Here is a 22,679-nt window from a genome sequence, read left to right on the forward strand (position 1 = left end):
TAAATGTTTATTTGCAGCAATAAGGAAAATCAACTTATTTACTTATGTAGACAATAATCGTTGCTTAGTTAAAAATTAAATTAAAAAATATGCATTACAAAATTATTTAATAAATTTATGCTTTGCCGCAGACAGCAGAATTTACCGATTTAAATGATTCTTCTTATAAAAAAAATTACATTTAAAATATGCTTTGAGCAGAAGTACGCATTCCAACACAGTGCTATAATAACAGTATCACATTTTATTGTTAGATAAAGCCCAGTAGTTTATGATAACTCGAAAGTAATTGTTATATATACATTTTTATTTACTAGATTTTGCTATATTTATGAACTATACAGAAAACAAATTACGATTACTTAAATTATATTAAATTCCTAAAAGAATATAAATAATAATAAACGTCTCAAAGTTATTCTAATAATGTTACTTTTAATACGTTGGTTAAGGAGTATTAGCATTAAAATAATAATTTGAAATATGATTCTAAAAATAACAGTTATAAATATTAGCAACTAAGACGTTATAATAATTTATCTTGATATACGTACTGTCAATTTTGTCAATTATATCTCGTTTCCGTAATTCATCAATTTCATTGGTATTTATAGCTTTGATTATTTACATGCACAGATATGTTGCATACATGCTTAATGTACTTACTGCATTTTAATAAACATATACTGTTCCTACTAGACATGTTGAATTTATAGCCGTTTAAAGACATAGCAAATATACGTGTTAAATGTTCACACGTTCTTTTTTTCCTGTTCAATGCTTTATACAGAATGAAAATACTCTACAAATACTTAAAGATACATCGATAAACTGCAATTAATACAATACACTTTCGTTTTGTTCCTTTCAGATTATAGGTTAGATTCATTTGATTTTTAAGTTTAAGGTACTCAAACCGAACGTGACAATGACATTTGAATAAAATAATATCTTTATCTTAGAGGGCCCGTGGTTAACAAGGGGTGTATAGAAGTTAAGGAAGCAGGCTCCCTCAGATTTAGTTTATGCAATTCTTCGTCTGCTTTGTTGTGTTTCAGTTCTTGTTGAGTATACAAAAATTTGTTCCATTCGTCGATCCTTGGATGTGCTAAATGCTATATTTAAATAAATAGTTGCATTAGTAACACTTACCCTTCCCTCAAACATAATTAGAAGATGGTTAAACAGAATAACAACCTTTAAAATTAAAATAATAAAATAATTTTACCTCAGCAACATCATACACCCAAATCTTTCCAGTATCATCCCCAACGGTCACATGTAACCCACTAGGGGTCCATGAGACCCTATTAAGAGCCGGACATCCATCGATCAGGACACTAGCTGTAGGCACTTCGGTATCCTGATTAAGATTCCACAAATCCAATCGTCCTGAATCGTCTACAGCAGCGAACAAGGCTGGATGAGTCGGTGACCAGGCGACATCATAAACATAATCGCCATTGTGCTCAAAGGAATACAAAGGTTTGTTTTCCTTGAGACTCCACAATTTAATCGTCCAGTCAATGGAAGATGTTAAGAATAGATGCGAGAAATCTATTCCGCCTTGTACAGCGTGGGCACTGATTCCAGTAACTGGTCCTTGATGTCCTTCATATGTTTCTAATACTCCGGCTTTTGTACCATGACGACAAGCTACAAAACAAATATAAACCATCATAATATATCTAGATGTTATTATCCAAACATTTAGCAACAATTACGTTTAGGTATCGTCCCGTGATCTAAATTTCAAAGTTTATTTACCGGAATAAACAGTTCCATCCTCGCTACCCACAACGAAATTATTAACATCGCCATAAGGAAATGCTAAACAAGTAGCAGCAATAGGCTTTGATTGTTTAGTATGGAGTTCCAATGTCTCCAATGGTTGTGATAACATTTCTAAGCTCCAAGAGCAAAGTTTCCCATCGGTTGAGATGCTTATCAAATTGTGTGCGTTTTGAGCTCCAACAATGTTTAAACAATAAACAGGATGCTGAAATTATAATTGTTCATAACACTGAAAACACATTTTTACAAGATGAAATCACATAAATTATAGAACTTACAGTGTGTGCACTTGCTGATAATGGAGTACGTTGAATAGGAGATCTCTTTTGTACTCTGTTATCCCAGAGAACAATCTGACCAGAATAAGTACCTCCTAAGATTAAATTAGGATGAAATCTTGCAAATGTAGTTGACATCACTGGAGACTGACAATGGAAGATGAATTCTGGTGTGGTTTTCTTAAACTTTGTATTCCAAACCAAACAAACTCCATCTGGATCGTTTGGAATATCATCATTGTTGTTATAGGAAGCTGCAAGGAGTTCCGGGAACTGAGGTGACCAATCCATTGAGGTTACACAACGGTTGCGAGACCATCGGTCACAGAAGAATGACCGGTTTAACCATAGACGTTGATGACTCTTTTCATCCCTAAATAATGAATCAAATTAATTAAAGCTGGTTACGTATTTCATACTTAACATTTTAAAGACCTACAGATAGATAAAAAGTACAATTTGAATTCCATACTAAATGTAAGGTTTATGATTACTCACATTCCATCTTCACCGTCCATGGTACCAGTATAATCAGTATAAATATCAACAGATTCTCCTAATGCTCTTTCCACTATACGACTAGTACGATCAAGAAATCGTTGGAAGTCTTCAGATAATATGATCATTTGCTTCTCCTCTTCACTGAGTTCCCTTACTGCAAATTACATTAAATACAGGTAATATACTGTTAATTATTAACAGACTGATTTATTAAAAATTTACCTTCTTTAGGCTTTTCTTTTTCCTTTTCTTGCTCCACTTGTGTAACAGCAGGCTGCACTTCTTTGACTTGGGGTAAACCATGGGGAAGAATACCAGGAGGAAGTTTGCTTTGGAAACCATCCATATGCGGCAAGCTGTTCTCTTCATCTTCGGCTTGGCCATCATCAAATGTCAAAACTGTGGTGAATAAGCTGGTTCCGCCACGAGTACCCTAACTTTCATACATCTAACTACCTCTTGGCAATTGCCCTACTTTAAAATTCGATGCTCTACGTTTACTTAAAAATAAGCTGGACACTACACATTAAATTTGCAAGAAATTTGAAAAAACAAAAATAAGAGCAACGACGAGCATTCGAATGGTAACTTTGCAAAATGTACAACGTTTAATAGATGGACGTTCAGAATTTAAAAAATTCATACGTTCTTGAAATATTCAGATAAATAGAACAAACAAAAAATATGTTCGCAAATCAATTGTGGAAGCGTCAAGTTTAAAAAAGGATGCAACTCTCTTTGGAAGGCTTCCGTAAAAGCATAAAATTAATTAAATCAATAAAAAGAAACTGATCGAGAAATAAACAAACATACTGCAAAAATAACTATTAGGCTGAGATCACATGCACCGATATTAGTTGGGTATAAAAAAAGAGGTGGACTGCTTGTTGGTGGGACTATATAGATAAAAAAATGATAATTTTCTTTTAGAATGATTTGAAACGGTATCTCTCCACCCTTCGTACATTAGCATAAAACGTAAATGAAATGAAAGAGTGAGCCAAAGAAAGTGAATGATGATTCGATGATTTTTTCTTGATGTTGCGTTTTGTAATGTACTATTAAATAATAAATGTTTCCCAAAAACTGTTTTTCATAAATTTTCAACAACGAATTTTAAATGAAATGTAAAGAATAAATTTAAAACAAATGCTGAGTGGAGATATATTAACGCAACTTCCCAAGTCTCATGCAGCATTTACTAAATACAAAATTTTTATTTGATAAAAAGGAAGGAAATCTAGATCTATAATTTCACAAACGAAGAAATACTTTCTAAATATAATACGAAACAGAAATAGATGATGATAGTTTATAGTATTACATCGTTCATGCATAGTGAATGATATATCAGGATGTGAAAATCAATTTGGCACCTTTGGCATCGCTATTTTAAATTTGAATATTTTTCCGCGCATCGGTGGATTTGAAAAATGACGCAAGAATATGAATGATTATTTCAAGTGGAGATACTGTGATTTTATAAAAATAAATCTTCAATTAAAAATAGGAAAGGCACCGAATTAATTAGTACACCTAATGTAAATAAAATTACAGGTACTATCTATGCATGCGTAATTAAAACTAAAGCGAAGATATTCTTTTTACAGGTAATTAAACTACCTAACAATTCGACGATTTATCAAGCAATTTTTAGTGTAAATTGATAGTACATGTTCCCTCCTTTCAGTGCATATGTGTAGGTACAATAATTGAACAGAAACGAAGAAAAAAGGAAAAAAAAAAATTAAGTGAAGGTTACTTTGAAATGCAATTTTTGTGAAAATGAATGTAACTCTGATGTGTTTGTAATACAATTAGGTAGAGTAAATCATCTCTAGAGAGGATTACCTACCTGTAAATTCGTCCTCCCATTCTAAACCAGGATTTAGATTGTACTCGTCTTGAAGGAGGGAAAAGAAAATGTCAATCAATCTTGTCTAACATTATGTTAGTTCTGTTTATTTTCTAATCTTATATCTCTCATAGGAAATTATTGATGTATATCATAAGCATCTAACTAGAACACTAAAAATACGCTTGAAATAATTGCTACCGATTAATTATAATCACAATTATGCAAAATATCTATTTGTTATTATTTTTCTTTTACCATAAGATACATCAACAATTAGCTAGAAAGTGTGTATGTGTATGTGTATATATATTTAAACATGCACGTAGTATACCTATTAATGTCACTATATTTATTATATTGTTTAAAAAATTAAGAAAAGAAGTGAATTCTTTTTAACTTTGAAATTCAAATACAATTCACTTTTTCAATGAATTTAAATTTTTCGAAGTTCCAATTCCTTTAAACTGTATAATATTTATTACCGATATCTTTGGATCAGCTTTGAAATAGTATTGTTTTTGTAAAATGAATTCATTATAAAACTCAATTAGCAAATTTTGAAAAAATATCTTGAAAATAATAATAAAAAAGAATTTTAAAAAACAAATAAATAAAGATAAGGAAGAATTTGCAACATTTAAATATTTGAATATAGAAAACTGACATCTCCGACTACTAATTTACATTCCAATACAATTGTTTACTATTTACTGCTAATTTTTTAAAGAAAATAATTTTTTTCATCTAAAATTTAATCAACATCAAGATACAAACGTTTTGTTGGAAAAATATATTAATATCAGTGTAAAGTAAATATGTAAAAATTTGTCTATTTCAATCGTTTCTTTTTCTTGAATTATTTTTATAAAAAAGAAACCGTGCTGTTAAAAAGCCATATTTAAAATATGTATTCATATTTTAAAAGTTCTTTCAAGCAACATTAAATTGAACTTTAGCGACACTAAAAGCTTAAGCCACATTTAAAAAAAAAATTTGTTTTAAAGTATAACTTATGATATTTACTGATCCCAACACCAAAACATCCGCTCCCATATTAGTACACTGTAGTATCCCAAAAAGTATGGAAATAATAACCGAGCCGAGAACTCTGGAAGGTGCGTTAAGTTGTGACAAGATTTGCCAATGGATATTTGTACGTAAAGCATTTTTATATTTCAGACAGTCCCATTTCTAAACAATATCAAACAATCTACCAAAATTTCATTTAAACATTATAGATATTTTTCTCAGCAACTTTTACATTACTTACTTATTTAAAGAACAGTCGTTTTTTATAAAAAAAAATCTCATTAATTACGTAAAGCGCACAAAAGATTTCATTCATTAAAACTGAATTTTTTTATCAATAAAATTAAATAGTCCAAAGGTAGTCTGTAAATACTAAAAATAATCATGCTTATTTAATACTGGTGTAAAGTATGTATTCTAAATTACACATTCAGTATTCTTATATACCTTAAAATAATAAAAACTTTATTATTATTCTACAGTAAACATGTAACTATATTGGGCAAACTCACTTCACAAATACCTTCTGTACGTCTCTTGTACACAGTGTTGTGAGTACTGGTTCGTGTTAAATATTTAGAAACATGTATTTCAAATGAAATTTTTAATCTCAGAGTAACAAATTATACAATCCGCATTTATTGTTTTAATTTAAGTGCTTTCATAAATGTATAAATGCCAAATCATTTCCGTTTAAAAGTCGGGATGTCAGATAAATACTTAAAAAGTAATACATACAGTAACTGAAAGTAAACACACCCAATAATAATAGAACATAAAAATTAAAAGAGCCAAAAAGTCCAAAGCAATTTATAAGATAGCAGAGATATCTTAAGTTCTGGGTGGAGAGTTTTAAGACACTAATATGAGTCTTATTCAAACTAGAAAATAGTATTTTTGCTTCTTTCTGCTAGAAAAATTTTGTCAATAATTGAGAAATAAACAGAGAGTGCATTCTCTAATTAATCATTTTTTATAAGAAGTCAATCAATGTAATAGTTTTCTTCCTGTTAAAGATTTTGAAATGTAATTTAATAATTATAATGATTATATTGTCGTCTAAACTCAGTTTTCATAGATATATGTTATTAATCCTAAGTAATAAACGAAATATAGCTAAACCTATATCTGAACCTAAAACTTGTTGAAAACCAAGAGAAATCATAACTTACCGTAATAGTCGAATGCATGAGCTGAGAAGGGGAGGGAAAAAAATTGTACTTAGTTACAATCTCATAAGAATGCACTACACTAATAACACCTCTCTACACTCAGACCATAAATATTTTAAGAAAAATATCGTTACTATAATATAAAAGAAAAGTTTAACTACCAAAAATACTTCATATTATAGCATACAACAAGTTTTTAATTAAAACTTTAAAAAATATAGTTAAGTCTTATTAATTTATTATAGAACATTTGTAGCATTTTTTCTTATAGTCTTTTATAATTATTATTGTTGTAAGTTAAAACATACTATTTCTACATTCAAAGAAATTATTTATTTAACTACAATAAAAGTCAAATAGACTTGAATTGATAATTGCACAAAAAGCATAAACAAAAAAGACTTTTATCCGCTGAATGTAGTTAGGTGAGTATAGATTTGTAAAGTTTTATATTGTGTGATGCTGTGATCCTACATGTAAGAGGAAACATACATATTCAATGCTTCTTATATCATTGGAATACAATTCAATTAATATAAGTTTAATTATAAGTTCAATCTTCATCACAATTCAACACTTTTTCTGAAATATATTTTATTACTGATTTTAATTGATATATTATTAACTACGTAACATAAAGTAATGAAACTATTATGACTACCAATGGATGTTTACTTATAAAGATTTAATATCTCACTTACATCACTTGTCACACTTATGCCCACCCCCCTAAGTTTCTCAAAAGTAAATATTGCTATCCTTTTTAAATATAAGCTTTGTTAAAATGTTGAACATGTCTACAATGCACTACATTTTGCACGTTATAACAAATAAAAATAATTATATTTTTCAATATTGCTTTTCTTTTTAGAATATTAAACAAAGTACCAAAGAACTGGATTTCTAAAACGTTGCTACTATGATTAAAGCAATGTTGCTGTCTAAAAATATTCATGTTCATAAATTATTAAACAATAATTAATTTATATGTATATTTGATAAATTTAACACTAGCACACATGAGTCAAGGTACATTGACTTTTTGTTGCAAAAATTTTTTAATTTTCCCAACAAACAGGACGCCTATAGTTAATGTACTATGTAACTTCAATAAACTGTTAGTATATTATTCAATTAAAGTATGTGAAGCATGTTAGAAGCTTATCGTTTATGCAAACAAATAAATGTTGCATATGGAAGTAATAGATAAAATGTATACCATAAATATATAATTGAATTTTTTCAAAATTCTGCTCAATATTTTCTATCAAATGTGTATAACACATTTGGAAGTCTTAATATTTCAATACACATACCTACCACCACATACAACACTTGTAGCGTAATTAGAGTTGTAGAATCAAGAAATAATAATAACTTTCAATAACGCTAAATGATATATGAAACTATAACCATGGAAGGTAATGAAAATGAAGAAAATTAAACTGATTCTACACCTCTTTGTTTTAAACATGGATACCAATGTATCTACCTCTATCATATATTGTTGTACAACAATTATAGCAAGGGTAATAAAAAAGAAGACAGAACATACATAGGTAGTTTGGTGCAGACCCACCTTTCCTGGGACGCCACCAGTCAGCCTCAAAGTAGCCTGCGGAGTAAGAGTGAGTTGGTGTTGTTGAACAGGAGTAGATGGTGTATGCAGAAGAAGATGCGGACAGTCCTTATGTCCAACACCGGTTGTTTTGACCGATTGTATAGCAAAGACAATGGAATACGGTACGCTTAATAATGCCGCAAAATCAGTTAGGTATCGGGATACGCACGTAACACGCACTATTACATCCCATTATAACATTAAAAATTCTTTTAAAGTTGTGGATACATTTTGGGAATTATAGAAAATCATTTTAAATTTTATATTTTAGTCAGAAGCTCGTAGTAAAGTAGGTGGTATGAAAAATGAAATATAAGAAAAGCTCGCAATTTGTTATTTTTTATATTATTAAAATAAATAACAAGATAAATAAAAATTTGCAAATTATATCAAAACTAACTGAAATTGCGGATTGATAAAATAGAAGTATAAAATATGAGAAATACAGTTTCCACCACCAAGAAAATTAATATTTATGTCCACAACCTCTGTGTATTGGATGTTATTCATATCTACTACTCCTTCTCCAAGATATACAAAGTTCATAAACAAAAGAACTAGAAACTTTGTTGCTTTAGTGTTAGAATACTAACATTAAAATCAAACTCCAAAAATACATATCCCTTATTTGCAGACACCTGATACTTATTATTTTACAATAGACAAAGAATTCCTCCAATAGCACAATATTAAATCCATATTACTATTATTATTAAGACATACAATTAAGATAAAACTTTTAAAATATATCTGCTGTCACTTAAAAACAATTATTAATTTATGTAATGAATTATAAGTTAATAACATTTTCATATGGTGAAAATATCATAATCTATTATGCATGATAGTAAACAAAATCCTCTCAAATACTTATTTTATTCATTTAAAAAGTGTTGAAAACTTAATTCAGCAAATGTTAACACGCACAAGAAAAAAAAATAAAATGACAATAGTACTAGTGGTAAGTAACATGCCATTTTTGTATAAGTGTATTTTAAGAATATGTAAGTTTCCTCATTAGTTAAAATTAATCATAAAACACAATATAAATCAGTACTGTAACTGTCACTGTTACCACAATAAAATCATTTGTGCATTATATGCAACACATCTTATTAATTAAAATATTATACAAGATTATCAACATTTGATAACTATTTTATTAATGAAGTGATATCATTAAAGATATATTTTAAGATAATGCACTTTTGTGTACACCACCCACTTTACTGTACTCAATCTCTAAGCAAAGTGATATTTCAAAACAATTTAAAACTGACAAAAATTTGAATTATTTGTATAAATCATAAAATTGAAAATTTAGTATCTTACTTATTTAATAAAAGTAAGATTAGTATAATGCAAGTGCTGATAATTTTCTAGTATTTAAATATATTTTTAAATTCACAATTGGAAAGCAACACTGAATGCAGATCAATATAATGTAAAATAAATACACTAACTCACCGTCGTGCGATGTATGTGTTGTCTGAATAGTTTGTGTTTGTTTGCTATAAACGACTGGTTCTTTCGGTGGAATATTGGTATGTGCTACTGATACAATAGTAAGTTCTCGATTCTTCTTCCTTCCAGCACTACTATAAAAAAAAAGTAGAAATCATAGAATGCATTTATCACTTTATAGCATACAATTAGTAAATTGTTCTTTCTAATATAAATACCTTTGAGCAGAATTTATACTAGATGGTTGTAGACTAGCATCGGGAGTAGCATTAGCACTTTGTTCCGGGGTCAAGGAATTCATACTAGATAAACTAGACAATACATCTGTAAACAAAATACATGTATGAGAAAGTGAATTAAACAAACAGGAAAATTATAATGAGAAAATATGTACCTGATACTGGTGCTACACCCAATGATGATAGCATAGCATCCAACTCCTTACGATGATCTTTATCTGTTCCTGCAGCACGAACCGTGGCTTCCTCAATCTTGAAAGTATGTAAATAAATTTTAATCAATAAGCAATAAAATATAAACATATTTAAATAAAATAGTCTTACATCTTTCTGTTCTTTTTCTCGCCTACGCCTCTCCTTTTCTTCCCTAATAGCCTGGAGTTTGGCTTTCTTCCTTTCAAGTTCTGCTTTTCTGTCAGACATCATTATACTATTTTCTTAACACCTAAACAATATTTATAAACATTTCATTAATAAAGTTATTTGGAAAACGCAGTGAGCGGTTCACAAAGCATTGCAGAGATTATAATGCAGCTAATCGATGTCTTGAAACTTATTAACGGAACTTTGTCCACATTTAGTGCGATTATTGATTTCTGTCCGGTGACGTCAGTTTCAGGTCAGTTCTATGCCGCAAGATGTGCATCCAAATAAAAGATTTTCACAAATATTAAATAAATAAATATCGTGCTAATGCTAGGCAATATTAGATATGTACTAAAAATGCAACAATTAATGTATTCCCGTTAAAATATTCGGTAAGGGGCTTCGGTCAAGAATGTCCATCTGTCATCCAACAACACCAACACCATAAACTGACTAAAAATTTTGTATTCTTGTTATAAGAAACATAAGAAACATTCACCTATTGTTGTAAAATGTATTTTTATAAGTAAGAATGCAAAAAACTGCCGTAGTTTTGATTTCTTCTACATCTATTTGACCCGCCCGCATGCAAATCTTTTGCATTGCGACAACAGCACCACCGTATCAATATCTCATACTAATTTACTTTCTGCAGTGAGTCACTGCTATATGCTTATCTATGTAACTTCGAAATGCATTCAGCAGATGGCAGCAATAAAACATTCTTATAGCTGCATTCCTAAAATTATCACCGATAAGACAATGTTTTGAGGGTGATCATTTCTTATTTTGAGAGCTCAGGACGATTAGATTGATATTAGACAAAAAGCTATTTTTTCTATTTTAAAAAGCTACAGAAGCTTAGACAATGAAGAATTTTGGATGCTGAAAGAGGGAGAGCCTTTAGATATTAGGAAGAGACTAGGAGAGACCGAAGTGTTATGCAACACATTCTACAAATATTTTTTATTTTAATTTTCAATCAATGCGATCCACAGATCATTTCACATATATACCGCAGTTCACCAGAGTCCATAACTGCGACGCGCAGGTTGGAAGATGGTGGGGGAACGCAGCGAGCTCTCTGCTAATCGCTTTCCACTTCGTTTGGGAGTATCGCCAATCAGGGCGAAGATGCGCACTGGAGAAGCGCGAAGAACGAAAACTGGTCTTTTCGCAGTTATGGACTCTGGTGAGCTGCGGTATAGCTATCGTAGCATACACGTGTCATTTAGGTGTATGCGAAAGGTAACGTAGCATAGCATGCCGTTAGTTGATAGTAGCGATAATTGAGGTGGCGCTTAAATCAGTTTCTGTTCGGCCTAATTTTCAATGAAACGTTGACTATTTTACCGACGCGGAATTCGAAGTTCGGCTTCCATGCTAGCATCACCTTAAGATCTTACATGTATATGTATAATTTGTGTATATTATACTTTATTATTTAGTATACATATAATATATAGCTTATCATTACGATCTATTAAATGATTATTATTGTAATTAATAAGTTCCGATTTTATAATCGGAAAATTTTTATGTTGCATCACTGAATATCATTCTGTGACATCCTGCAAAGTATGAAACATAAAGAAAAACAGCTGTTTTATATAGTAAATTACAGTGATAACGATAACATATTCTGTTTTCATGCGAGAAAGTTTACATCGTTTTGGTGGTTACAATAAACATGTTTCCAGATTTTTAAGCTTCTAAATAATATATACGAAGTAATAATATCACTTCTCATATAATTGTTATTCTATCGATATTAAGTATTGAAATGATTCATATTTACGAGAGATGGATCATTTATAATGCCATGGGAGGGATATTAATTTATATTTGTATTGCAGATAAGAGTATTGTTATTTGCAGAATACCTAGTAGTTAATTAAGTTAAAAGAAAAAATGGATAAATTAAGGAGAGCTTTGAGTGGAAATGATCAATGCGATGAAGAAAGCGGTATTATTACACAGGTAATTCATTTAAATAACTTTTAATTATGTTAATTTCGTGATATATGTTTCATTCCATTTTACTTGCATAAAATTGTTATTTTAAATGCTCACAATTATTAATGGAAGACTGATGTGGATTTTGTGGTAAGCATATCAATTTAAAAAATACAAGCTTTATATATTTCAACAATAATATTTATCAGCAATGAAAATGTATTTATTTCACTTTCAAAATATATTACAAGATACTTTTGTTTTTAGGTTATGGACCAAAGTACCTTAAGTTGGTCGACTCGGATAAAAGGTTTTGCTATTTGTTTTATTGTTGGCATTCTATGCTCTTTCCTTGGATCTTTTGCTTTATTTTTACATAAGGGACTTACAATATTTGCTGTATTTTATACATTAGGAAATGTCATCTCATTAGCAAGGTAGAAAAACAATTTCTAAAATTTGATATAAGAATTAAATGAATTTATTTCTACTTTAGAAACTGTTCATGAAACTTTCAATACTCTGTTTTAATTATAAGCAATATTTACACTGTTTTGTAGTATATATTATACTAACAATAATAATATTATTTATGTTATTCTTAGCACATGTTTCTTAATGGGTCCATGCAGTCAATTAAAAAAGATGTTTGCATCAACAAGAATTGTGGCAACTATTTTAGTATTTGTTGCAATTGGAATGACACTTTTTGCAGCTCATGTGAGTACAGAAAAATGAATTTTTTCATTTATAAATACTATACCAACAAAATATTGTTTATTTAATATGTATATTTTTAGCTCAAGAATCCAGGACTGGCATTGTTGTTTATAATTATTCAATCACTGGCAATGACATGGTATTCTCTATCTTATATACCTTATGCACGTGATGCTGTCAAAAAAACTGTGGAATCATGTATTACATGAAAAGATTTGCAAATTGTGCAGTCAAATATTTCACTTAATATGTATATTAAGAGTTATACGTTGTTCTTCACATTGCACAAATGTTATATGAATTTGTCTGAAATTTGTTTGAAAATGCAAAATATAATAACAGATAAATACAAATATGAATAAGATAATATGGATCTATTTCAGCAAGATTCTACTACAATATGTCTGTACCTCATTGGAAATACAATGAAAACATTTTTAAATATATACTTAAAATTACAATATTTTATAACATTATTAAAAGCAAATGAATCTATTTAATTTATATAAAATATATAACATACTAATAATACTGTTTTTTTTACAACACCTACTATGTAATCTTTGTACAGTATTAATAATTTTGTACATTAAATAGATACTAAGTTATTTATTCTATGTTATACAAATTATCATTTCCTATTCATATTTATTATAGACTCTTTAAATATAAGAATTTTATTAATATGCATCCTGCTAGTTATATATAATGCATCAAATAAGTAATATGTATATTTTATTTTTTAAATTGGTATTTAAAAAGTTAATTTTTCTACATTCTGCACGCACAATTGGATCTTTAAACTCAGTTCTTAGAATACAGTAATAGAAAAACAGAGCTTTTAGTTCCTGAAATATCGAGATGAACAGACTTTAAAGTTCAGCTAGTAAATTATTAAATTAACTAATGAACAGACTTTTTGGGAAATTGACCTAATCTCGAGAAAAATTCTTGACCTAATCCAACCTAACATATTCGGGTTCTCGCATACTTCTTGTAGCTAACATATTATAAACCTTTAATGTGTGTAATACATATTTGAGATTTCGTGCAGTTTAATTTAAAAATTGAACGTTAAATATTGAACAACCAACCATATACCGTTGTAATTTTAACCACCAATCGTAAGGCAATGCGTTCTTTCGTCATACGAAGGAGGAAGTCGTAATTGGATGAAGATAAACGATAGTTTTCGTCTTTTCGATCAACAGCAACAGCAACAGGTTCTTCAGTACATGCAAAGAAACTTCTTCATCAGCCATTGCGTATTTGACGCGCGGGTCGTGATCATTGTGTAGAAGTTCGATGATTTATGATTTGATCGTTTTCTTCTAATATTTATTGATATATTTACGGTAAATAATATGTTTTAATCATTTAAAATATTTTAAATGTGTTGTAAGTAGAGATCATGTAATAGAAAAAAGAGTTTAAAAGAATAATGGAAATAACCGTTACCAAACTTACATTTGAAATAACGTCTTATTTAAACATAAATTATAACCTGTAGATTAATGTGTTTTACAATAGATTGCCAGTAAAGTAATCGTAAACGTTTTTTTTGAAATTATATAACTTTAAACAATATACAAATAATTTTCTTGCTTCTTTTTGAAACATTTTGATGTTTGATTGAATACTTTGATCTTACAAATGTATTTTAGGGATACGTTTTTTTAAATATTGTTTATATTTTTCAGAGAAAGATATTCTATTTAAGTTGAAAAATGCCTGCATCAGAAGCTGATTGTCATAGCCGTAAAGCTGTCTTCAAATTTAATAATAAACATGAAGTGAGTTAATTATAAAGTGTATAACATTTAAATATTTATTAAATATTATACCTCTAGTAAATTACATATTTCAATATATGTAAATGTTGTTTACATAAGAGTCATTGTTTATTACATAACATAATTTGTTATTATAGGAGGCACGAAGAAGAAGGAATGAAATATCAGTAGAATTGCGTAAAGCTAGAAAAGATGAACAGTTACTAAAACGGCGAAATTTAAACATTGGAAAAGAGCCACAAACTCCTGCAGAGGATAATAATCTTTCACCTCTTACAACATCTATAGATGACATTTTTGATGGTATGAAATCTTCAGATGAAACAGTTCTACTTCAAGCAACTCAAGCATGCAGAAAGATGTTAAGTCGAGAAAAGAATCCTCCCATTGACAGCATGATAAAACGAGGAATTGTTCCAAAATGTGTTGAATTTTTGGATTGTCACCATAAGTATATATAATACAGTAAATTTATTCCATTTCCATCGCGGCTACGAATTTCTTTTGTTATCTGCCTCAAATATTTTTCAGTGCTGCATTGCAGTTTGAAGCAGCATGGGCACTGACTAATGTGGCATCAGGAACATCAGAGCAAACTCATGTTGTTGTTAAACATGGTGCTATACCAAAGTTAGCAGCACTCCTTAAATCTGCATCACCCAATGTTGCTGAGCAAGCTGTATGGGCACTAGGAAATATTGCTGGAGATGGTCCAATGGCTCGTGATCTTGTTCTTGCATACGATACTATGTCACTTTTATTAGAGTTAATTAAACCTGATACTTCTGTATGTATGATATATTTATGTTTACTTCGATATAGGTATAAAGTTATTATTCAAATTTACTATTCATATAGGTAACGTTTACTCGTAATATCGTATGGACACTATCAAATTTATGCCGTAATAAAAATCCACCGCCTCCGTTTGAAATTGTACGAACTGCTCTACCAGTATTAAATCGTTTGCTCAGCAGTCCCGATAAACATATACTGGGTAAGTTAATCTTGCTTATTGCATACAATTATTAATATATATTTTTAATAATATGGTATAATATTACAGCTGATGCTTGCTGGGCCCTTTCATACCTCACCGACGGTTCTAATGATAAAATACAAGCGGTTGTTGAATCTGGAGTTATTCCAAAGCTTGTAGAATTACTCTCTTCGCCTGAAGTTACAGTTCTAACGCCAGCACTTCGTGCAGTTGGAAATATAGTTACAGGCAATGATATGCAAACAGATGCAATAATTTCAGCAGGTGGTTTACAACATTTGGGATTACTACTGCAACATCATCGTATTAATATTGTTAAAGAGGCAGCATGGACTATCAGTAATGTTACTGCTGGTAACATGGAACAAATTCAGCATGTCATTAATGCTGGTCTGTTACCACCTTTAATACACGTTTTACAATCTGTAAGTCGGTTATATTTCTTATTATATGGGTGATTATTAACATTACACTAATTAATATTGAATTTCTATGCAGGGAGATTTTAAATCACAAAAGGAAGCAGCATGGGCTGTAACAAATTTAACTTCTGGCGGATCAGTTCAGCAATTGGCACAACTAGTACAATTAGGAGTATTAGCGCCATTTTGTAAGCTGTTAGAAGCCAAGGAGTGGAAAACGGTACTTGTTGTTCTAGATGGTTTAACTAATATTTTGAATGCGGCAGAAAAAATGGGAGAAGTTGATCGAGTGGCTCTTATGATAGAGGAAGTTGGAGGTGTAGATAAATTGGAAGACCTTCAACACCATGAAGTAGAAGAGGTGTACCAAAAAGCTATAGCGATGATAGATACGTTCTTCTCAGATGGGGTAAGCGAATTTCTAAAGTTTTTATATTTAAATAGTAATATTTATGTGTGATTAATAAAACCTATCTACAGGACGCCGAGGAATCAGTATTAACATCTGCAGCAACAACTGACGGCCAGTTGGAATTTAAACCAACTGAGGATACGCAGAAAGATTTTAATTTTTAAAATATCTTTTTGCTCTGTCCCTTCCGTTGGTTTAATCGATTTGAAGCACACTAATATATTAAATGGCGTATAAGTAATTATAAAAGTTTAAAAGTTAAAATCAGGAAACTATAAATTTACAGTCTTTTGCCATCTAAGACAGATATTAAACACAATTTTTTGTCTTTTTCTTGTAATTCTTTTCTGATATTTTGTGTATCCTATAATAGTAGTAATTGTTTTATCGGTTTTTTTTTCGTATAGCCAGTTTTTAAATTGTCATTTATTTTCAGATCATTTAATTCCTGGCATATTTTCGTGATTTTGCAGCTATTATTTTACCTTGCTGTTTTATGTTTCTTCCAAATATATAATATCTACAAAAGTAGTTTGTTTTTAATTTAATTGTCTCTAAAACTTTACTGTTTCCGTATTTTTATTTTACCAATAAATTTCATAAATTGTTACAGTTTGTTGCTGGGAATAAAATGTTATAAACTGCCTTATTTATCACATTTTATATGTATTTTTTAATAAAATTTTGATACAAAAGTTAACATGTTTCCAATACATTACGGTCATACATATTGAACCTGAGTAGACGTTCAAATAATCATACATTAAATCATTATAATTCTAAACAGTAATAATAATTTTAAAGTAATATAAAATTAAATTAATCAAAGAACAATTTCTTTTATGAATAAATTTACATAATACCTATTTAGCCTTTTCAGACTATAGAGACTAGATGGAATTGTAGCTTGGTTTTTTTTCTTATTATCTAATTATGAGTATTTCACTGTGGCACGCGAAGTGTTTAATTAGCACGTTTCTTTAGACTGGCAAGTTACTTTACGTGTGTTATACCGTTATAAAATTTTTTTTTACGTCATTAAGTACTATTATAGAAATACTAAATATTGCAAAATATTTTTTTTAATATGATACTAAGCATATTATTACTTTCAGCTAAATAAAATAAGTGAAATATTCTACTTCTTTTAAAACTTATATTAGTTGCATTTTATTTAATGAGTAAGTTCTTTTAATTCTAAATATTACTATCGACCTAGAATAAAGTCACTTTGATCATTAACTAAAAAGTGATAAACAAATAAAGCTTTCCTTCTATCCCGGTCACCTCTACTTCTTGGAGGATCTCTTAAAAAAACTGATCCAAACAATGTTGCTACAATATAAATCAATATATAAATTTGTTGATCATTGTAATAAATAATTAAGATATTTAAAGACCTACCGAGGGTTTTGGCATCTAATTCGTTGTCTTGGGTATGATTTAATAATTCTTGTAAAAAGTAACATATATAAACAAATACTGTTCTCCTTATTTCTGGAAGCTGCATTACAATCTGTAAACAAGTTAAAATAATGTTAAGAAACGCGTACATGTATAGCATTATTGTTTGCAGAAAATATTACTTCATGTACCTGTTTACATTGTAAATAATTAGTCACTGTATTTAAACACACAGTATGCAGATTATATGGAATCAAAGGTTCAGCTGTTGACTCTAAAAGTAAAAGCAATGCTTCTGCAACAGAGTGCACGCTACCAGCTTTACAAAAGTTAAGGAAACAAAATTTATTTGTAATTGTTTAAATTTTAAATTTAAAGTAGGATACGCATTGGATCTTGACTCCAATTGTCCAACCAATCCCTTATGGCTATAATTTCACTATGAAGTCCTGGTGTTTCAAACAGTCCTGCCGTTTTTATGCCATGACGATACAATCTATCTACTAAGAACCATACTTCTTTTGGAACAGGGTAAGGTTCTTGGGAAAGATTTTTATTATTTTCCTGTGATGCAACGAGATTAAATACCGATACTTTTACTAATATTTTACTTTTTATTTGTATTTCAGTAATGTATACTAACGAGTTCCATTAATCTACCAACAGGTATTTCTCTAATGGGTACTGGAATATGAACTAAAGCTTCCATTGACGATCCGAAACAACTTCTTTCGTAAGTGCCTGAGAAAGCGAATCCATGCAATTTATATTATTTTCGTAAGTACACTATAAATATAAAATGTTACCTGTTACAGTGATAAATATATCCTTTCCTCCTTCAAGATGTAAAATTAAAATATCGTATAATTTATCTTCTCCAGAATTTAATTTACATGCCGATCTTTTGTCGACGTATATTTCAAATCTAGTGTCACATTTTTCTCCTAAAATGTGATAAGCAGAATTATGATATAATTAATTTATTTTTGAAAAAGAAAGAAATGTACCTGGTTTTATAAAACCTTTATAGGGTTCTATATCTAACCAATCTTTGCAATAACTAGTATCGCCCAATTTCTTTATGAATTCAAATTGAACTGGCACCTATAAATCATATAATTATTACGTGTAAAATTTATAGATAAATTTATTGCAAACCGACTTACCTGACCAGTATTAGCGATAATAAGTTCTTTACTACTAGGTTCAAGGAATTTCAAAGTGTCAAATATGATTTCTGTTGTATCCACCATTACTTGAGGTAAAAATTCATTTTCTAATTTATCAAGTTTTTTCATCACTTCTTCGTGAGTTTTACGATACTTTGCTATGTCAATGATTCTGATCTATAGAGAATTGTTATAAAAAATTAAACTCAATAATGCGTGGTCATTAAATTATCGAATTAAAATATTTTTATCTACCTGGGAATCAAAAATTGCACTGACTGGCTTATGATCAGAAATTTTTAGTTCAGGGTGACTTCTGTAATCAATTGATGTAATTGCTTCTCCTTTCCATAAGATACGATCACACCATGCCGGTGCTCTGCCCTTTTCACTATAATTAATATATATTTATACTATATGAACATTCCTAACATAAATCTGTATAAATTTTACTCAATTGAAACAACATAGATTATTTATATAATTAACCTTGAATCCCAATTATCAGTTCCTGGATCATATTTATATGTTGGTTTAAATTTTATTTCTGCTTCATGAAACCCTTGTAAAACACGACCTAATCGTCGTTGTTGACCGAGTTGATCTAGAGCTAAGACAGGAACATAATTTTCAACGTCTATGTGCTTTTTAGCTACTGCAACGTCCATTTCTGTTATTCGATAATTCAAGTCTCCTAGCCAATAGATCTGGCTGCATTTAAAATTTTGTTTGTTACAAATACTTTTATAGGAATATATTCTAACAAAATACATGGTTACATTACTTACACATGATCTTTAAAATTTTTTGGTGGAACATATTTTGAGAAAGATAACCGCGTACATATATCTGCATAATCTTGATTTCTCCTTTCATATTCCTCGCAATGTGCTGCCAAATGAGCATTAACAAAGCAAATAGATGTATTATGAATAGAACAACTTACTGCCACTCCACCCTTGTTACCCTGTTATTATTAAAAATAGATTATTAATGTAATTGTTGTATTGGCTTTCTTATTATAATTTAAAAACAAAGTATTACCATTTTACCCATAATACCAGTGCCCACTGTATCAACTGATACATCTTTTATATACGGCATGTGACTATGTAATGCATATATAATTAACATCATACCCACTAATCTTACTATGGCTACTTGTTCGTATACACCATCTGGATGAAGAGATTTTGCTACAACTTGTCTATAAATATAAGAGTAATGATGATATAGGAATATTATTGAATAATTTTTAATAATAATTTAAGATTCACGCATATGTCATTGTAAATTTAATACCTCCATTCTTCTTCTCTTGGAGTGTCATTAAAAAGAAATGCTTCCTTAGTTAAATCTAATTCTTGAAATCCAACTGCATATATATCTGGAGGTGATTTATCATAACTTAACCAATCATGTAATGTAATATTATTTGGTGGTTGACCATTTACATTCCATGTACCGATAAATACGCTGTAATAAAATTCATGTAAAAAATACAAAAATCGGGGAAGTTAGATGTATTTTCGACATAAGAGAAAACGAACCGGAATGTTTTGCTGTATGTATAATCATCCTCCTTGCATGCCATTTGATACCGTACTGCTGATTCTCTAGCAGCCACAGGAGACTTGCCAGAAGCAATACTACGTCTTGTGACAACTAAAACTGGACTTTCCAAATCTACTAACTATAAAAGATATTTCCAAATATTACTTAGTTTTATACACATACATACACAGATACAAGCACTCGCGCATGCATACACATGTTTTATACACACATAAAAGTAATACATAATATGTACTAACAGGATCAGTATTGTCTTGTACATCTTCATTATTGTTGGAATTTAAATTACGTGTACTTCCTGTTAATTTTTGTATCCACAGAAATTCTGATGCTGAATTTTTTGTTTTCTGATATACTAAAATCATTAAAAAGTATACATATTAATTATGAATGTAAAGCAAAACTTTGTAAAGAAATGACAATTCATATTTACCTTCTATAGCTCTAAATATTTCAGATACTAAAGAACTTGTTTCTACTCCAGGTCTCATTTCAAATACTAGGTGCAATTTCCTTGATGTAACATTAAGATAAACATCAAGAGTATCCTGTTGTTTTTCATTTGTATCTTGAATAAATAATATTTATTAAATGTTAAATATCATTGTTATAATATTAATTTTATAATAAGTCACAACTACGAATAGTTATTTATCAAGCTTATTACATACTTATATTGCATTTGAAATCTTGATCAATAGGTAATATCCTTTCTATTGTAAGATCACTATAAACTTGTGGAGGTGTTCTAGAGGTAATTAAAATGACCAATGCATGGGTTGTTCCTTTGTTCAGAAGTGCTACAATTCTTGCAGCTTTAACCCAGCCTTGTATCAATGAAGCTTCGATTGCCTTCATATACAGTTAAGGATTTACAACCATTAAGTATGTATTAATAATAAGACTGGTTTTGATTAAAAGGATACAATTATTACAGTCTCTCCAGAAACAAATTTTGATTGCACAATCACTGATTGCTCTGCTGATGACATGTTTATTAGTAAATGATATATTTTTCAATATACTTTATATGAGATCTTTATGTCATGTAACCAATACTCATGTAAACTATAAAATATCAATAAATATGTTAGTTCATATGTTCTATTATAATATGTTGTTTTACAGGATACTATTACAATGCTTGCTACTGTAACACTTATTTGTAATTATTATCCATATGAACAATAATCAAAAACGTTGTACTTGCTTGTTTATATCAATAATAGTAGATTAGAATAACTTAAACACTGAATATAACAGAAATTTTATAAAACTAATACTGTTCAAATTGATAAGTCTTCGTTATTAAATGCCTTTTTTTCACTTCTATATAATATTACCTTACTTTATCAGTACTACAAATAAATTACGAGTGTGTTTGTCATGATTGGATCATTCATCATTGATTTTTATTAAAACATTCTCAACAATTACTTTATATTAAATGAATGAATTCGACACTAAAAGAATAAAAATGACAGACTATTGCAATTGATATTAGGCATGATTAAATTTATTTCATTCGTGTATGTCAAAGACAACTATTATCTATAGTGCATTCTTTTACACATGGACAAATAGTCCTCGTTTTAACTTATTAGGGACTGACACTACATTCTCGATAAAATCACTAGGATAAGGGCGAACAATATAACTGTCCACTTCACGTTGGGGCGCGTCAGTCTGTTTTTGGAGGTCAACAAGGTAACAGTGTTCATTTTTACATTTTACAATTTGTTTACAAATTAAAACCGTCTACTATCTAGTTTTGGAAAATCGATCGGTAAATTGTCGAGTAGTTTCCACCGTATTTCTATAGATGGCGCTATCGGTTCATTTAGTTTAAGAAAATCGACCGATAAATTATCGAATAGTTATCGCTTCTTTTAAAGAGATAGCACAG

General features: G+C 29.5%; 4 protein-coding genes across 45 annotated transcripts; 2 read left to right on the plus strand and 2 right to left on the minus strand.

Annotated features, from left to right (window-relative positions):
• Nucleotides 1-32: 32 nt before the first annotated feature.
• sw (cytoplasmic dynein 1 intermediate chain short wing) lies at nt 33-10,975 on the minus strand. Of its 38 annotated transcripts, none has more exons than XM_034330473.2 (14): nt 10,822-10,975; nt 10,281-10,401; nt 10,112-10,208; nt 9,936-10,041; nt 9,721-9,848; nt 8,212-8,247; nt 6,633-6,653; nt 4,429-4,476; nt 2,796-2,948; nt 2,571-2,727; nt 2,073-2,445; nt 1,768-1,999; nt 1,229-1,656; nt 33-1,115 (listed from the first exon to the last, which is right to left on the minus strand). In XM_034330473.2, the coding sequence occupies exons 2-14, from the start codon at nt 10,380-10,382 to the stop codon at nt 954-956; spliced, it is 2,043 nt and encodes a 680-aa protein (XP_034186364.1). In that variant the 5' UTR covers nt 10,383-10,401; nt 10,822-10,975; the 3' UTR covers nt 33-953. The 38 variants fall into 38 exon arrangements, with proteins under 38 accessions (XP_034186364.1, XP_034186359.1, XP_034186346.1 ...); XM_034330468.2 differs by having other exon boundaries at nt 8,188-8,247; XM_034330455.2 differs by having other exon boundaries at nt 8,188-8,319.
• A 797-nt stretch (nt 10,976-11,772) lies between these two features.
• Nucleotides 11,773-13,536, plus strand: LOC117607333 (vesicle transport protein SFT2B). Of its 2 annotated transcripts, XM_076692086.1 has the most exons (6): nt 11,773-12,052; nt 12,179-12,302; nt 12,411-12,428; nt 12,546-12,715; nt 12,884-12,998; nt 13,079-13,536. In XM_076692086.1, the coding sequence occupies exons 2-6, from the start codon at nt 12,234-12,236 to the stop codon at nt 13,205-13,207; spliced, it is 501 nt and encodes a 166-aa protein (XP_076548201.1). In that variant the 5' UTR covers nt 11,773-12,052; nt 12,179-12,233; the 3' UTR covers nt 13,208-13,536. The 2 variants fall into 2 exon arrangements, with proteins under 2 accessions (XP_076548201.1, XP_034186801.1); XM_034330910.2 differs by lacking the exon at nt 12,411-12,428 and having other exon boundaries at nt 11,778-12,052; nt 13,079-13,531.
• A 653-nt stretch (nt 13,537-14,189) lies between these two features.
• On the plus strand, nt 14,190-17,156 carry Pen (karyopherin subunit alpha). Its single transcript, XM_034330682.2, has 8 exons — nt 14,190-14,353; nt 14,699-14,791; nt 14,929-15,242; nt 15,323-15,578; nt 15,650-15,788; nt 15,858-16,216; nt 16,290-16,622; nt 16,694-17,156. Exons 2-8 carry the CDS (start codon nt 14,726-14,728, stop codon nt 16,787-16,789), a joined length of 1,563 nt encoding a protein of 520 aa, XP_034186573.1. The 5' UTR covers nt 14,190-14,353; nt 14,699-14,725; the 3' UTR covers nt 16,790-17,156.
• A 151-nt stretch (nt 17,157-17,307) lies between these two features.
• On the minus strand, nt 17,308-22,523 carry Ocrl (Oculocerebrorenal syndrome of Lowe). 4 transcript variants are annotated; one of them, XM_034330679.2, is made up of 19 exons: nt 22,117-22,522; nt 21,700-21,841; nt 21,445-21,625; nt 21,207-21,341; nt 21,013-21,128; nt 20,749-20,891; nt 20,501-20,674; nt 20,243-20,405; nt 19,987-20,165; nt 19,688-19,909; nt 19,454-19,589; nt 19,196-19,375; nt 19,037-19,133; nt 18,836-18,973; nt 18,673-18,770; nt 18,416-18,593; nt 18,221-18,348; nt 18,030-18,141; nt 17,308-17,960 (listed from the first exon to the last, which is right to left on the minus strand). In XM_034330679.2, exons 2-19 carry the CDS (start codon nt 21,763-21,765, stop codon nt 17,833-17,835), a joined length of 2,574 nt encoding a protein of 857 aa, XP_034186570.1. In that variant the 5' UTR covers nt 21,766-21,841; nt 22,117-22,522; the 3' UTR covers nt 17,308-17,832. The 4 variants fall into 4 exon arrangements, 3 of the variants coding, with proteins under 3 accessions (XP_034186570.1, XP_034186571.1, XP_076548091.1); XM_034330680.2 differs by having other exon boundaries at nt 21,984-22,522; XR_013063358.1 differs by lacking the exons at nt 17,308-17,960; nt 18,030-18,141 and having other exon boundaries at nt 18,416-18,568; nt 21,984-22,522.
• Nucleotides 22,524-22,679: the final 156 nt, after the last annotated feature.

This window comes from Osmia lignaria, chromosome 14 (genome assembly GCF_051020975.1).
Source record: "Osmia lignaria lignaria isolate PbOS001 chromosome 14, iyOsmLign1, whole genome shotgun sequence".
NCBI classification, from domain to species: Eukaryota; Metazoa; Arthropoda; class Insecta; order Hymenoptera; family Megachilidae; genus Osmia; species Osmia lignaria.

Excerpts from the sequence above, each read along its gene's own strand:
- Ocrl (XM_034330679.2), bottom strand. The coding sequence starts at position 21,765 with ATGTCATCAGCAGAGCAATCAGTGATTGTGCAATCAAAATTTGTTTCT. Across the intron at positions 19,376-19,453 it reads GTGCAATTTTTGATTCCCAG|ATCAGAATCATTGACATAGC; the intron begins GTAGATAAAAAT and ends AATTCTCTATAG. Across the intron at positions 18,974-19,036 it reads TAAAGGTTTTATAAAACCAG|GAGAAAAATGTGACACTAGA; the intron begins GTACATTTCTTT and ends ATCACATTTTAG.
- sw (XM_034330454.2), bottom strand. The coding sequence starts at position 10,382 with ATGATGTCTGACAGAAAAGCAGAACTTGAAAGGAAGAAAGCCAAACTC. Across the intron at positions 9,852-9,935 it reads AGTATAAATTCTGCTCAAAG|TAGTGCTGGAAGGAAGAAGA; the intron begins GTATTTATATTA and ends TTTTTTTTATAG. Across the intron at positions 2,728-2,795 it reads AAAAGAAAAGCCTAAAGAAG|TAAGGGAACTCAGTGAAGAG; the intron begins GTAAATTTTTAA and ends TGTAATTTGCAG.
- Pen (XM_034330682.2), top strand. The coding sequence starts at position 14,726 with ATGCCTGCATCAGAAGCTGATTGTCATAGCCGTAAAGCTGTCTTCAAA. Across the intron at positions 15,579-15,649 it reads TAATTAAACCTGATACTTCT|GTAACGTTTACTCGTAATAT; the intron begins GTATGTATGATA and ends CTATTCATATAG. Across the intron at positions 15,789-15,857 it reads TCCCGATAAACATATACTGG|CTGATGCTTGCTGGGCCCTT; the intron begins GTAAGTTAATCT and ends ATAATATTACAG.
- LOC117607333 (XM_076692086.1), top strand. The coding sequence starts at position 12,234 with ATGGATAAATTAAGGAGAGCTTTGAGTGGAAATGATCAATGCGATGAA. Across the intron at positions 12,716-12,883 it reads AATGTCATCTCATTAGCAAG|CACATGTTTCTTAATGGGTC; the intron begins GTAGAAAAACAA and ends TGTTATTCTTAG. Across the intron at positions 12,999-13,078 it reads TGACACTTTTTGCAGCTCAT|CTCAAGAATCCAGGACTGGC; the intron begins GTGAGTACAGAA and ends GTATATTTTTAG.